The following is a 16,876-nucleotide window of genomic DNA, read 5'->3' on the forward strand; positions in this document are numbered from 1 at the left end:
CGGTAAAATGTAAAAATATGTCTGAATCAGATGAGGGACATCGTTTTGCCAAATATCGGTGTGTCCATCAACGGATTCGTTGACCAGTAATCATCGATCCTTGCTTTTTTATTATAATTCCCATAAGGCTAGCAAACCCAAACCATTTTCTAAGTACGGGTCGACAAATTTGGCGCTTTTATCCAGTTTCTTTTCATTGCAATTTTGAGTGTAATACTGGTTGGTATCGTTGCTAATATATTCAAAAGATCGTTCGCAATATATAATTCCACGATAGCCACGACGCTCTGTGTATCTTTGGGAAATTTGTGTGGGCCCGGAGATCCTTAAAATTTATTATTGGTCCTCAATAAATCATAGTCTGTCTTCTTCGTCTGCATCCGAATCAGCTGGCAACCATAGCGTTCGCCAATTCTTCTTGGAAGTATTTCACTATCTTCCGACGATTCTGCTTCACTTTCATTTTTTTGATATTCAATGCCTTCTTCCCAATCGGCCAAGTTCTCCGGAACGTCAGACAAGAAGTCCGCTCATTCATCGTAAATAATCGTATCGTCTTTTTCGTCTGCCATGATGAAAGTGCACAAGTGCTTACAAAAACAAACTTGTTGAAGTTTGTAACTTGGTGTAGACCGGCATCTGTGACCGGTTCTAGGCGCTTCGGTCTGGAACCGCGCTGCTGCTACGGTCGCAGGTTCCAACCCTGACTCGAGCGTGGATGTGTGTGATGTCCTTAGGTTAGTTAGGTTTAAGTAGTTCTAAGTTCTAGGGGACTGATGACTTCAGAAGTTAAGTCCCATAGTGCTTACAGCCAGTTGAACAATGTGAACTTATTGTAACCTAAACAAAACACCAACATAACGAAAAGATGCTAAAGTGCTATCACCGGCCACTGTGCGGTACTATGCTCACGACGTACTGTGGAGTCGCTGGTCAGCAAAGTGTTAATAACCTTGCCTCGACTGGGTGGGGGTGAGCAGGGAGCACACTGAATGCTGTTAGTCGTGTGCTGGTGGGATATGCTGCAGCGACTTCATATCCGCAAACACAGCTACAGACGCCCACCTCTACATCTGGAAACATTCAGGAAGCTTTTCAGCAAGCCTGAATAGAGGATGTGGGCACTCTCTAAAATAAAAAGGCCTAACCTTTGCATTCTACTTTGTCTATTTTTAAACCCTGGATGCCACAAGTTAGAGTGCCTCATCTGTTTCGAGCTTTTCATTACTTCTCTACTCGTTGGAATAATGTTGTTGTTGTTGTTGTTGTCTCCAGTCCAGAGACTGGTTTGATGCAGCTCTCCATGCTACTCTATCTTGTGCAAGTTTCTTCATCTCCCAGTACCTACCGCACTGCACGGCTTAGTGTATTCATCTCTTCGACTCCCTCTGCGATTTTTACCCTCCATGCTGCCCTCCAATACTAAATTGGTGATCCCTTGATGCCTCAGAACATGTCCTACCAACCGATCCCTTCTTATAGTCAAATGGTTCAGATGGCTCTAAGCACTATGAGACTTAACTTCTGAGGTCATCAGTCGCCTAGAACTTACAACTAAGTAAACCTAACTAACCTAAGGACATTACACACATCCATTCCCAAGGCAGGATTCGAACCTGCGACCACAGCAGTCGCTCAGTTCCAGACTGTAGTCTTGTAGTCAAGTTGTGCCACAAACTTCTCCCCAATCCTGTTCAATACCTCCTCATTAGTTATGTGATCTAACCATCTAATCTTTAACATTCTTCTGTAGCGCCACATTTTGAAAGCATCTATTCTCTTCTTGTCCAAACTATTTATCGTCCATGTTTCACTTCCATACATGGCTACACTCCATACCACTACTTTCAGAAACGACTTCATGACACTAAAATCTATTTTCGATGTTAACAAATTTGTATTCTTCAGAAACACTTTCCTTGCCATTGCCAGTCTACATTTTATATCCGCTCTACTTCGACCATCATCAGTTATTTTGCTCCCCAAATAGCAAAACTCGTTTACTACTTTAAGTGTCTCATTTCCTAATCTAATTCCCTCAGCATCACCCGACTTAATTCGACTACATTCCATTATCCTCGTTTTGCTTTTGTTGATGTTCATCTTATATCCTCCTTTCAAGACACTATCCATTCCGTTCAACTGCTCTTCCAAGTCCTTTGCTGTCTCTGACAGAATTACAATGTCATCGGCAGACCTCAACATTTTTATTTCTTCTCCATGGATTTTAATACCTACTCCGAAGTTTTATTTTGTTTCCTTCACTGCTTGCTCAATATACAGATTGAATAAAATCGGGGAGTGGCTGCAACCCTGTCTCACTCCCTTCCCAACCACTGCTTCCCTTTCATGTCCCTCGACTCTTATAACTGCCATCTGGTTTCTGTACAAATTGTAAATAGCCTTTCGCTCCCTGTATTTTACCCCTGCCATTTTCAGGATTTGCAAGAGTGTATTCCAGTCAACATCGTCAAAAGCTTTCTCTAACTCTACAAACGCTAGAAACGTAGGAACGTAGCTTGTGCAAGCTTACTTGACCGTGTCTAGGATAAAGTATCGCAAACAGCTCAATTTATTCGTCCATGAGACTCAGAGGGCCATAGACACGGTTTCACAGGTAGATGCCGTGTTTCTTGACTTCCGCAAGGCGTTCGATATAGTTCCCCACAGTCGTTTAACGAACAAAGTAAGAGCATATGGACTATCAGACCAATTGTGTGATTGGATTGAAGAGTTTCTAAATAACAGAATGCAGCTTGTCATTCTCAATGGAGAGAAGTCTTCCGAAGTAAGATTGATTTCAGGTGTGGCGCAGGGGAGTGTTGTAGGACCGTTGCTGTTCACAATACACATAAATGACCTTGTGGATAACATCGGAAGTTCACTGAGGTTTATTGCGGAAGATGTTGTAGTACATCGAGAGGGTGTAACAACGGAAAATTGTACTGAAATGCAGGAGTATTTGCGACGAATTGACGCATGGTGCAGGGAATGGAAATTGAATCTCAATGTAGACAAGTGTAAAGTGCTGTGAATACATAGAAAGAAAAATGCCTTATTTAGCTACAATACAGCAGGTCAGCAACTGGAAGCAGTTAATTCCATAAATTATCTGGGAATAGGCATTAGGCGTGATTTAAAATGGAGCACACATCTGCCATTCGGACACAGACTCTGGAGAGGGCGCATTTATCCAGATTTTCTGTCGGTCCCTTCTTCGTTCTGATCTCGGACCTGGAAATGTTGGAGGAATTTATTTGGTGCTACGAAAGACACCTATGTTTATGGAATATCAAAAGTAAAGAATATCACGATAAAATGAAAAGAGACGCGTTATTTGTGGTACTTCTCATAAAATACAAAGAAATAGAGCCATCATCAACTAAAGATACTGTTGTTGTTGTTGTTGTTGTTGTCTTCAGTCCTGAGACTGGTTTGCTGCAGCTCTCTGTGCTACTCTATCCTGTGCAACCTTCTTCATCTCCCAGTACCTACTGCAACCTACATCCTTCTGAACCTGCTTAGTGTATTCATCTCTTGGTCTCCCTCTACGATTTTTACCCTCCACGCTGCCCTCCAATGCTAAATTGGTGGTCCCGTGAAGCCTCAGAACATGTCCTACCAACCAGTCCCTTCTTCTTGGCAAGTTGTCCCACAAACTTCTCTTCTCCCCAATCCTATTCAGTACCTCCTCATTAGTTATGTGATCTACCCATCTAATCTTCAGCATTCTTCTGTTGCACCGCATTTCAAAAGCTTTTGTTCTCTTCTTGTCCAAACTATTTATCGTCCACGTTTCACTTCCATACATGGCTACACTCCATACAAATACTTTCAGAAACGACTTCCTGACACTTAAATCTCTACTCGATGTTAACGAATTTCTCTTCTCCAGAAACGCTTTTCTTGCCATTGCCAGTCTACATTTTATATCCTCTCTACTACGACCATCATCAGTTATTTTGCTTCCCAAATAGCAAAACTCTTTTACTACTATGTCTCATTTCCTAATCTAATTCCCTCAGCATCACCCGACTTAATTCGACTACGTTCTATTATCCTCATTTTGCTTTCGTTGATGTTCATCTTATATCCTCTTTTCAAGACACTATCCATTCCGTTCAACTGCTCTTCTAAGTCCTTTGCTGTCTCACAGAATTACAATGTCATCGGCGAACCTCAAAATTTTTATTTGTTTTCCATGGATTTTAATACCTACTCCTAATTTTTCTTTTGTTTCCTTTACTGCTTGCTCAATATACAGATTGAATAACATCGGGGAGAGGCTGCAACCCTGTCTTACTCCCTTCCCAACCACTGCTTCCCTTTTACGTCCCTCGACTCTTATAACTGCCATCTGGTTTCCGTAAAAAATGTAAATAGCCTTTCGCTCCCTGTATTTTACCCCAGCCACCTTCAGGATTTGAAAGAGAGTATTCCAGTCAACATTGTCAAAAGCTTTCTCTAAGTCTACAAATTCTAGAAACGTAGGTTTGCCTTTCCTTAATCTTTCTTCTAAGATAAGTCGTAGGGTCAGTATTGCCTTACGTGTCCCAACATTTCCACGGAATCCAAACTTATCTTCCCCGAGGTCGGCTTCAACGAGATTTTCCATTCGTCTGTAAAGACTGTTATTAAGAAATTAATACAATACGAACGAATTGGAGAGGAGGAAAAAGGAAACGTTACGGCACTTACAAATAAGGGGCTGCAGCAAATGAAGTTTACAGACCTGTTGTGTGGTAAACAAACTGATGCTATAGTTCAAATGGCTATGAGCACTATGGGACTTAACATCTGAGGTCATCAGTCCCCTAGAACTTAGAACTACTTAAACCTAAGTAACCTAAGGACATCACACAACACTCGGTTATCACGAGGCAGAGAAAATCCCGGACCCCGCCGGGAATCGAACCCGGGGACCGTGGAAACTGATGCTTCTACGTGCGTGCTTGAGTCGTGTGGAGGCGAGAGCAATTCGATCACGCTTGAGTAAGCATGGAGTAGCGCGTGTGTGGGGGGGCTTAAAGTTTCCATTCAACCCCTTGTTGACCGGTCTGTTGTGGCAGTGGAAGACAGCAAAACGAAGGGTGAAGTTTTAAATTTCACATTCAAGGAATTAAGGGACGCCACCAACCCAAGCATTTCCTAACCATCTAGAAAAAACGGAGCTGGAAAATTATTAGTTTAATTACTTTAATAATTTAATTAGAAGTACTCAAATTTTTTTAAGCGGCCAGATAAATAGCACTCCATGTCGTGCATGAAGCAACTTGATTAATTCAGGATTGGAAATCAGGGTAAGGGGGTAAGATCGACACCAAAGAATTTATCTTTCTCGTAGATTATTTATCGTAACTAAATATTTGGTTGCACATCCTAACTACACATAACTGCTGCCTGACTCGAAATATTTAAGTAAGAATTACGTGAGAATGAAACAGAGCACAATTTAACTACAGCAAGAAGATACACAGAATACAGGTGTGGGAGACAATGATACTATCATCTCCTTTGCATTCATACCATAAAAATATCTCAGTGAGATTCGTGTTACGATTCTACGCGTGCACTATACTGGACAGGGGTTTAACCAATGCACGAGGTTGTGCGTAATTATTCAACATACTAACTGTGTCTGCTGCTTGCAAAAGGCCAAACTAGAGCACGTGATGCATTCTGACTCAAGCTGTTGTGCTGCTTTGTAGACAGCGCACGAAACAACAGACATTCTTGCAGAAATTACAGCTGATTAAACAAGCAAACTGTTAAAATAAAGCCTACTGCGGTGCCGTGCTGGACCAGAAGGGTCATTGATTACCAAACAAGTGGCACAAAATCGACGCTCAAAGACAAAAGCAATTTCCACAAAATATAAGATTAAAGGTCATTTAAAAAAATAACTCGCTTCACACGCTTCTGATGAGCTGAAGTTCTTAAGTATTTGAACACTTAAACATAACGAAGTCCTAACTCCATCTGCTTCCTATCACCTGAAACCCCCCTTAAGAGCTACGATCCGTACTCAGCAAGCGTTCACCGAAGAGAGCCGCTTTCTCTCACTTCATTATACCTAGCTCCCCGTGCGGCGGAAGCTACCAGAGGGGTAGCCCTCCGTCACCAACCTCACACACAGAAACAGCCTTCGGCTAAGATGGGTAAACCTCTCTGTTCAGGTACTGGAAACCTAAGTTGGTCATCCTGTGCTCTCCTTCGAACGAGAAGCAACATCGTCCGCCCTCAGCAGACGATGACCAACTCCGCGTTTCCCAAAAAAACAAAACCGAAACCCCCACATTAAAACACACACATATAACATTCAATAGGCCTTATTTGCGTGCTCAGTCTTTCTGGAAGAGCTCATGAATTGAGCTAAAACCAGGTAGTAACGTGAATAAGTTGTACAGAATTCGACAAGTATCGTATGAAACGACTTCGCAGAGACGTTTCACTTTCTCGCACAAGAAACGTACAAACGTACCGTCATTTCACTATCGGACAGACTCCCGTATGGACGACACAGTAGGAAGCATCGTAGAAAAAACAGAGATGTGAAAGCAAATAGATCACTAGGTCTGCGTGGAATCCTAATTCTATTTTACAAACTTTACTTTACAGCACTGGCCCCTTATCTAGCCTGCATTTATCGTGAATCTCTCGCCCAGCACAAAGTCCTAAGGGACTGAAAAAAATCGCAGGTGACTCCAGTAAGTAAGAAGGGTAAAAGAACGGACCCACAAAATTACGGAACAATATCCCTGCCGGCCGGGGTTGCCGAGCGGTTCTAGCCGCTACAGTCTGGGACCGCGCGACCGCTACGGTCGCAGGTTCGAATCCTGCCTCGGGCATGGATGTGTGTGATGTCCTTAGGTTCGTTAGGTTTAAGTAGTTCTAAGTCATAGGCGACTGATGACCTCAGAAGTTAAGTCGCATAGTGCTCAGAGCAATTTGAATCATTTTTGAATAGCCCTAACTTCGGTTTGCTGCAGAACCCTTTAACAAGTTCTCAGTTGGAGTTTTGCGGCTCTGAGCACTATGGGACTTAACATCTGAGGTCATCAGTCCCCTACAACTTACAACTACTAATGGGGGGGAGGGGGGGGGGGGCAGGACGTCAAACGGTCCGACTTGTAGCAGGAGAGGCACCACAGGACATTTTAATTTCCACTGTCTATACTTTCAGGATTCAGAATTCACACGCATAGCAGTGGAAGTTCGAAAACGTACTAGTGGCAGCATTTGTTGCTATAGGTACACTTTTCTTCATAAGTAAGAGAGATGGTTCGATGAATTTTGCACAGCATACAAACCATACTCAAAGGTGTATGAAACTCTAGAATTTTACAAATCTATTAAAAACTTCGATAAAAATTGAGGTAATGAACTACAAAATTTGTGTTTTTCTAAACATTAAGTTTTAAATACAACACATCATTCGCTTTTTCATAAATTAAATAAATTCTAGAGTTTCATACACCTGTAACTATGGTATGTATGCTGTGCAAAATTCATCGAAGAATCTCTCTAACTTATGAAGAAAAGTGTACCTACAGCAAGAAATGCAGCCATTAGTAAGTGAAAAAATAATGAAATTTCACACGTAAAAAAAATTATTTTATGCTTTCGAACTTCCACTGCAATGAGAGTGAATCCTAAATCCTTCCTGGTAATGCTGACAAAGTTCTATGAATTTTTTTGTAAAATTATAGACAGTGGAAATTAAAATGTCCTGTGGTGCCTCTCCTGCTCCAAGTCGGCCCGTTTGACGTCCTACCCCCCCCCCCCCCCCCCCTTAAACCTAGCTAACCTAAGGACATCACACACATCCATGCCCGAGGCAGGATTCGAACCTGCGACCGTAGCGGTCGCGTGGTTCCAGACTGAAGCACCTAGAACCGCTCGTCCACATCGGCCGGCACAAGAATAAAAAACTTCGTTGAGAGAGATAAGCTCATGTCCACGAATCCGTCGAAACCATGGTTTAGGTTAATTAAAAACCACCATTTATTGCAGCGGGTTGGCTGTCTTATTCACCTTCTAAGATTTCAAAGTGAGAAGATGTGTAAATTACAGTTAAACTAATGCGCTGTAGTGGTATAGCTCTATGCCATTCTATTTCTTTGATATTTCAATAATCATTCACTTTATTGATATCCGCAAGATGCAAATTCTGTGCGTTCGAGTTCAAAGCTGTGACGAACAAGAAGCAGTACCGATACCTATAAGCAAACAAGCACTTGTTTTGAAGTTCCAGTTACATTTGCTATAGATACAAATACAGTAAAAGTGGAATTAAGTGGATATAGAAACAACACTTTTCACATCACTTCCCTCTCCTCTCGCTTATTCGACATATGTCAACAATAAGCAGGTTACTTTAACGAGGTCACGTGCGTCGTATTAACGGCACCGTTGTTGTTGTTGTTGTTGTTGTTGTTGTTGTTGTTGTCGTCGTCGTCGTCTTCTGTCCTCAGACTGGTTTGATGCAGCTCTCCATGCTACTCTATCCTGTGCAAGCTTCTTCATCTCCCAGTGCATACTACAGCCTAAATCCTTCTGAATCTGCTTAGTGTACTCATCTCTTGGTCTCCCTCCACACTGCCCTCCGATGCCAAATTTGAGATCCCTCGATGCCTCAAAACATGTCCTACCAACCGGTCCCTTCTTCTTGTCAAGTTGTGCCACAAACTCCTCCCCAATTCTGTTCAATACCTCCTCATTAGTTATGTGATCTATCCATCTAATCTTCAGCATTCTTCTGTAGCACCACATTTCGAAAGCTTCTATCCTCTTCTTGTCCAAACTTTTTATCGTCCACGTTTCACTTCTGTACATGGCTACAACCTATACAAATACTTTCATAAACGACTTACTGGCACTTAAATCTACACTCGATGGTAAGAAATTTCTCTTCTTCAGAAACGCATCCCTTGCCATTGCCAGTCTACATTTTATATCCTCTCCACTTCGACCGTCAGTTATTTTGCTCCCCAAATAGCAAAGCTCCTTAACTAATTCTCTCATTTCCTAATCGAACTCCCTCAGCTTCACCCGACTTAATTCGACTATATTCCATTATTCTCGTTTTCTACGTCTACATCTACATTTGTACTCCGCAAGCCACCCACCGGTGGGTGGCGAAGGGCACTTTACGTGCCACTGTCATTACCTCCCTTTCCAGTTCCAGTCGCGTACGGTTTGAGGGAAGAACGACTGCCGGAAAGCCTCCGTGCGCGCTCGAATCTCTCTGATTTTACATTCGTGATCTCCTCGGGAGGTATAAGTAAGGGGAAGCAATATATTCGTACCTCATCCAGAAACGCACCCTCTCGAAACCTGGCGTGCAAGCTACACCGCGATGCAGAGCGCCTCTCTTGCAGAGTCTGCCACTTGAGTTTGCTAAACATCTCCATAACACTATCACGGTTACCAAATAACCCTGTGACGAAACGCGCCGCTCTTCTTTGGACCTTCTGTATCTCCTCCGTCAACCCGACCTGGTACGGATCCCACACTGACGAGCAACACTCAAGTAAAGGTCGAACGAGTGTTTTCTAAGCCACCTCATTTGTTGATGGACTACATTTTCTAAGGACTGTCCCAATGAATCTCAACCTGGTACACGCCTTACCAACAATTAATTTTATATGATCATTCCACTTCAAATCGTTCTGCACGCATACTCCCAGATATTTTACAGAAGTAACTGCTACCAGTTTTTGTTCCGCTATCATACAATCTTACAATAAAGGATCCTTCTTTCTATGTATTCGCAATACATTACATTTGTCTATGTTAAGGGTCAGTTGCCACTCCCTGCACCAAGTGCATATCCGCTGCACATCTTCCTGCAGTTCGCTACAATTTTCTAATGCTGCAACTTCTCTGTATACTACAGCATCATCCGCGAAAAGCCGCACGGAACTTCCGACACTATCTACTAGGTCATTTATATATATTGTGAAAAGCAATGGTCCCATAACACTCCCCTGTGGCACGCCAGAGGTTACTTTAACGTCTGTAGACGTCTATTCATTGAGAACAACATGCTGTGTTCTGTTTGCTAAAAACTCTTCAATCCAGCCACACAGCTGGTCTGATATTCCGTGGGCTCTTACTTTGTTTGTTTATCAGGCGACAGTGCGGGACTGTATCGAACGCCTTCCGGAAGTAAAGGAAAATAGCATCTACCTAGGAGCCTGTATCTAATATTTTCTGGGTCTCATGAACAAATAAAGCGAGTTGGGTCTCACACGATCGCTGTTTCCGGAATACATGTTGATTCCTACAGATTAAATTCTGGGTTTCCAGAAACGACATGATACGTGAGCAAAAAACATGTTCTAAAATTCTACAACAATTTTACGTCAGAGATATAGGTCTATAGTTTTGCGCATCTGCTCTACGACCCTTCTTGAAGACTGGGACAACCTGTGCTCTTTTCCAATCATTTGGAACCTTCCGTTCCTCTAGAGACTTGCGGTACACGGCTGTTAGAAGGGGGGCAAGTTGTTTCGAGCATATCTGTGTAGAATTGAATTGGTATCTCGTCAGGTCCAGTGGACTTTCCTCTGTTGAGTGATTCCAGTTGCTTTTCTATTCCTGGGACACTTATTTCGATGTCAGCCATTTTTTCGTTTGTGCGAGGGTTTAGAGAAGGAACTGCAGTGCGGTCTTCCTCTGTGAAACAGCTTTGTAAAAAGGTGTTTAGTATTTCAGCTTTCCGCGTGTCAACCTCTGTTTCAATGCCATGATCATCATCCCGGAGTGTCTGGATATGCTGTTTCGAGCCACTTACTGATTTAACGTAAGACCAGAACTTCCTAGGATTTTCTGTCAAGTCGGTACATAGAATTTTACTTTCGAACTCACTGCACGCTTCACGCTAACTTCTGTTTGTCTGAGAGGTTTTGGCTGCGTTTGAACTTGCAGTGAAGCTCTCTTTGCTTTCGCAGTAGTTTCCTAACTTTGTTGTTGAACCACGGTGGGTTTTTCCCGTTCCTCGTAGTTTTACTCGGCACGTACCTGTCTAAAAAGCATTTTACGATTGGCTTTAACTTTTTCCATAAACACTCAACATTGTCAGTTTCGGAACAGAAATTTTCGTTTTGATCTGTTCGGTCGTCTGAAATCTGCCTTCCATTACTCGTGCTACACAGATAAACTTGCTTCGCTTTTGTAAAGGAACGAATTTGTTTGTCAAATTCGTACTTGTGTAACCGCTAATCTATGAAAAATCCGTACACATACATACAAACTTCGTCATTTGAACGTCACTTTGAAACAGGCGCTGTTTGTGTCCGTATTTTGACAGCAGCGGGAACGGCCACAAATACGGACAAAGCAGACCTGATACTGACTTTGGTACTGCGTTTCGAGACGCTGGTCTAGGGAATGGTTTGACGTGAGAGATTTACCCACGAAAATCTGCTAAAGGAAATTTTACTCCGGAAACGCGGTGATTGCATCAGCATTCTTCGAGTGGGCAATTAAACTTTAAAACTTGTAGGGGCCCATGTAAAAGAGGAAACGTCTGTGTCAAATTCGCTTAGTCTCTCGCCACAGATATATCAAACAAGCTCGTACACTTAGAAGGAAGATTGTCAACTAGAACACACGTGGATAAGATGCTTTTCGTGTACGCCCATACTGTATTTTGGCACCAGTGAGAAAGGCTGCAAATGGAGATAAAGCATTTCTAAACAAAAAAGAACTAATACAAACTGCTGGGCGAAGGAACAGTTTTAGCATGAGAGAGAAACGCACACATGAAAACTTAACGGAAATGTTACACTCAGAACCTGATGATTACGTAACTCTCTGCGGTTGGAGCAGTGAAACGTTCAATAACTTGTCTAGCATTACTTCGTCCTCACAGGGAAAAACATGACACATGAACGCGAAAATGTATTCTCTTCTACTTGCTCCTTTGACGACATTTCGAAGAAATACCACAACACAGGGACATGCAGCCCACATCGTCCACGGAAGAACCGGAGTATTTCAATTTCTTTGATTTCATTGCATTCCCGATTGTATGTTATGCGTAAACTAACGATTTTTCTTCTTATCCCTTCCTGCGTAATATAGGTCTGGGAAAGACATTATAAAATGACTTTTTTTTAATATGAATATTTATATATGTGTTTGGAGTGTGTGTGTGTGTGTGTGTGTGTGTGTGTGTGTGTGAGAGAGAGAGAGAGAGAGAGAGAGAGAGAGAGAGAGAGAGAGAGAGAGAGATTTTTGATTGAGATTTTTGCTTGTTAAGTCGTAACTGGTACCTGAATTTTGGTTGCTGCCTCCTTTCGTGATCAGCTTCTGCCCCAGTTGGTGGCGTATTACATTTTAGAGGAAGTTATTGTTCTTTAAGGTTTAAAATACTTGGCCGTATTGCGGATAGCTTTGAGTCCAAGCCTTCGTAGCTTTTCATACCTAGGGGACCACTGCTGTAAGCAAATAAGATCAAACAAAAATCTGCTTTTCTTGTGAAAAACTCAAACACCCTTCAAACTACACGTCCTGCTACATCTAAATAGGTCAGTGGAGTTTAGCAATATACTGTTGTACAAGAACATAATCCAATTACTGTAAGTAAGAAATTATGAGAAGCTATTAAACCACAGAGAATGCATTTCGTTCCCTGTACTTTAGTGAACTTTGTCCCCTACAATGGCTGTCGACTGATTGACTGCGACGTCGATGAAGTTGACCACCTTTTCCAAAAACAAGATATTTCGGGAATGAGATTTTCACTCTGCAGCGGAGTGTGCGCTGATATGAAACTTCCTGGCAGATTAAAACTGTGTGCCCGACTGAGACTCGAACTCGGGGCCTTTGCCTTTCGCGGACAAGTGCTCTACCAACTGAGCTACCGAAGCACGACTCACGTCCGGTACTCACAGCTTTACTTCTGCCAGTATCTCGTCTCCTACCTTCCAAACTTTATAGAAGCTCTCCTGCGAAATCTGTAGAACTAGCACTCCTGAAAGAAAGGATACTGCGGAGACATGGCTTAGCCACAGCCTGGGGGATGTTGCCAGAATGAGATTCTCACTCTGCAGCGGAGTGTGCGCTGATATGAAACTTCTTGGCAGATAAAAAGTGTGTAGAAGCGTAAAACTGGCAGAAGTAAAGCTGTGAGTACAGGGCGTGAGTCGTGCTTCGGTAGCTCAGTTGGTAGAGCACTTGCCCGTGAAAGGCAAAGGTCCCGAGTTCGAGTCTCGGTCGGGCACACAGTTTTAGTCTGCCAGGAAGTTTCAAGATATTTCTATTCTTCACTTCCAGAAAATTTGTATACATAAATGTTTGGCAACTCTTACCCATACTTCACTCGGTTTTATCGTTAAAATATCAATTTTCATTAAATGCAACAATACGTTCTGGGCGACGGCCTAGCAATACGCCCTCTTTCCACAAGATACACAGATTAACAGTTCTCTTTTTCTAATAATTTTTTTTTTGAGTCCATACTCAAAACTACTATCGTTGCGGCGATTGCGCGCTAAAGAGTTTGTTGCTATCCAGCTGTGCTTCACTTGACTTAAGGTACTTTTGAATGAAATTTACATTTACGGTATTTACATACATTACTGAGCTTCTCAGACTAAAATCAGACACAAACTGGTTTTAAAAAAAGGCAGTGCGGCTGACACAACATTACAACATCATGACACGTCTACCATTTTGGTAATTGTCAGTGCTGTTTCGTTTTTATCCTTGATGGTAATTTGCCTAGACGAAACAGTGAGATAAACTTATCAGCTTTTCACTAAACAAATGCGGCGATTCATCTACACAAACAACGTATGCAATGAAATTTTTACTCTACAGCGGAGTGTGCGCTGATATGGAACTTCCTGGCAGATTAAAACTGTGTGCCGGACCGAGACTCGAACTCGGGACCTTTGCCATTCGCGGCCAAGTGCTCTACCATCTGAGCTACCCAAGCACGACTCACGCCCCATCCTCACAGCTTTACTTCTACCAGTACTTCGTCTCCTACCTCCCCAATATCCTTTCTTTCAGGAGTGCTGGTTCTGCAAGGTTCGCAGGAGAGGTAGGAAACGAGGTACTGGCAGAAGTAAAGCTTTGAGGACGGTGAGTGAGTCGTGCTTGGGTAGCACGTGTTTTAAATAGTAAAAATTATTGTGCTCGCGTGAATAACATAGTGACAGGAAGACAAATGGGGAACGTTTTTCTGTTCATAAATCCCTATTTCCTCTAGTAAAGGCCTCTGCAAACAGTCACATTTTGTCAAACTCGACCGTGCTTCCTGAACATTTGACGGTGTACGCTGCTGTTTGACGTGCTTTCCAAGCATAGAACGAGTTTGACGGGAATTTTTGATTGACGGGAAGGCTGACAAGATTGCAGACGTTGAAACTTCCTGCCAGATTAAAACTGTGTGCCGGACCGAGACTCGAACTCGGGACCTTTGCCTTTCGCGGGCAAGTGCTCTACCACAGGAGAGCTTCTGTAATGTTTGGAAGGTAGGAGACGAGGTACTGGCAGAAGTAAAGCTGTGAGGACGGGGCGTGAGTCGTGCTACGGTAGCTCAGATGGTAGAGCACTTGCCCGCGGAAGGCAAAAGTCCCGAGTTCGAGTCTCGGTCCGGCACACAGTTTTGATCTGCCAGGAAGTTTCATATCAGCGCACACTCCACTGTAGAGTGAAAATTTCATTCTAGAAACTCATCTACTACTTTAAGCGCCTCATATCCTAATCTGATTCCCTCAGCATCAGCTGATTTCATTTGACTACGTTCCATTATCCTCGTTTTTGTTTCGTTGATACTAGACAAGAGCGGTTTTGTCAAAACGTTTGATCGTTTACGTGGGTCTGAGAAGCCTATAGGGCGCCTACCTTTATTTTTTTTTTTAGGCAGACTCCCGATAAAAGTACGTCGTTTGTGACTGTGGTGCTGTAATCGCAGAGTCCATTCGCTTCGGGACACGTGCAGGCAGCACACGAAATTGGTCGGTGAGTCGGCTGGCGCATGTGTAAGGTCCTATAGTTACATGAAAATCACGCCTCTTGATGGTCCGGGAGCTTTCCGGACAGGTGTTGTTAGAAGGCTGCCGCTGTGAGCACTCACCTTCTGCCTTCCGCTCAGCTGGCTCCGCGCACATGCTTCAGCTGCACAGCTGTACCTCTCGCCAGCAACTGCAGAGCGAGTCCACTGCTGTGCCGCAACTGCTCTAGCGGCAGCTCGAGGCCAACGTGTGACGTCACACGCCGGTGCGCTACGTTGTCAGCTCTCTCAGGGTAGCATTCGTCTCACGCTAGGTGAGGAGAACGCTACCTCATAATGACGTAACGCTACGTCATCGTGACGTAACTATCCTAAATCGACTACATGAGAACGTATATCGATCTTTGCAGTTGTACCGATAACGTGAAAGCTAAATGTAAATACGTGTGTACGAGCGAAGTGACCGGAGTTACCTGTTACGTTCATCCCAGCTGAATGAATTGTTAAATGTAATCCCAATAATTTGCGCTGTTATTGTGTATTTCATGAACATAATTAATGTCTGAGCGAAGGAGCCATAACGAAATAAAAAAAAGCTTGTCATTCAAAAATCCAATGAATCGTGCATAAATCGTGTAAACAGAAAAGGGAAGTAATTAATTATTAAGGTGCAATCCAAAGAATGTGGGATGTTATTGTGTGTTTCGTGAACATAACAAATATCTGAATGAAGGAGTCATAACCATAACGAAAGTTAAAAAAGTGTCTCGTCATGTTTTCAATCCGATTAATATTGAATAAATCATGTGGATAAAAACGTGAAATAGGAAGAAATTAAAGTGTTCCTTATTTTTATAAAATCCAATGAATTCCACATAATTCATGTGCGCAGAAACGTTAAACTGAGAAATTGAAGTGGTTCTGAAGATAATTCCGAATGTTGCTAGAAACATTAAACCATCTAGTTGCATTTAATTTTGCCTTCGTGTTGTGAATCAACTAAGAAAGATAGTGAAATCTTTCAGACTATCTTCATGGATCTGCTCGAAAGTTCTCCCATCTCCGTTAGAGCCCGTGTTCAGAATGACGTACACACTAGCAACACACAACCATACATCTACATCTACATGACTACTCTGCAATTCACATTTAAGTGCTTGGCAGAGGGTTCATCGAACCACAATTATACTATCTCTCTACTATTCCACTCCCGAACAGCGAGCGGGAAAAACGAACACCTAAACCTTTCTGTTCGAGCTCTGATTTCTATTATTTTATTTTGATGATCATTCCTACCTATGTAGGTTGGGCTCAACAAAATATTTTCGCATTCGGAAGAGAAAGTTGGTGACTGAAATTTCGTAAAAAGGTCTCGCCGCGACGAAAAACGTCTATGCTGTAATGATTCCATCCCAACTCGTGTATCATATCTGCCACACTCTCTCCCCTATTACGTGATAATACAAAAAGAGCTGCCCTTTTTTGCACCGTTTCGATGTCCTCCGTCAATCCCACCTGGTAAGGATCCCACACCGCGCAGCAATATTCTAACAGAGGACGAACGAGTGTAGTGTAAGCTCTCTCTTTAGTGGACTTGTTGCATCTTCTAAGTGTCCTGCCAATGAAACGCAACCTTTGGCTCGCCTTCCCGACAATATTATCTATGTGGTCCTTCCAACTGAAGTTGTTCGTAATTTTAACACCCAGGTACTTAGTTGAATTGACAGCCTTGAGAATTGTACTATTTATCGAGTAATCGAATTCCAACGGATTTCTTTTGGAACTCATGTGGATCATCTCACACTTTTCGTTATTTAGCGTCAACTGCCACCTGACACACCATACAGCAATCTTTTCTAAATCGCTTTGCAGCTGATACTGGTCTTCGGATGACCTTACTAGACG

General features: G+C 42.7%; 1 protein-coding gene and 1 non-coding gene across 2 annotated transcripts in view; one reads left to right on the forward strand and one right to left on the reverse strand.

The window, feature by feature from the left end:
* LOC126295145 (speckle-type POZ protein-like) overlaps positions 1-15,185 on the reverse strand; it is a 98,450-nt gene extending 83,265 nt beyond the window's left edge. Inside the window, exon 1 of the mRNA XM_049987431.1 lies at positions 15,095-15,185. Coding sequence (XP_049843388.1) covers positions 15,095-15,128 — 34 coding nt within the window. The 5' untranslated portion in view covers positions 15,129-15,185. The remainder of the gene's footprint in view (positions 1-15,094) is intronic.
* Trnas-uga (transfer RNA serine (anticodon UGA)) lies at positions 13,158-13,232 on the forward strand. Its single transcript has one exon. It is a non-coding gene; the product is annotated as a tRNA-Ser (tRNA).
* Positions 15,186-16,876: the final 1,691 nt, after the last annotated feature.

Source organism: Schistocerca gregaria, chromosome 11 (genome assembly GCF_023897955.1).
Source record: "Schistocerca gregaria isolate iqSchGreg1 chromosome 11, iqSchGreg1.2, whole genome shotgun sequence".
Taxonomy (NCBI): Eukaryota; Metazoa; Arthropoda; class Insecta; order Orthoptera; family Acrididae; genus Schistocerca; species Schistocerca gregaria.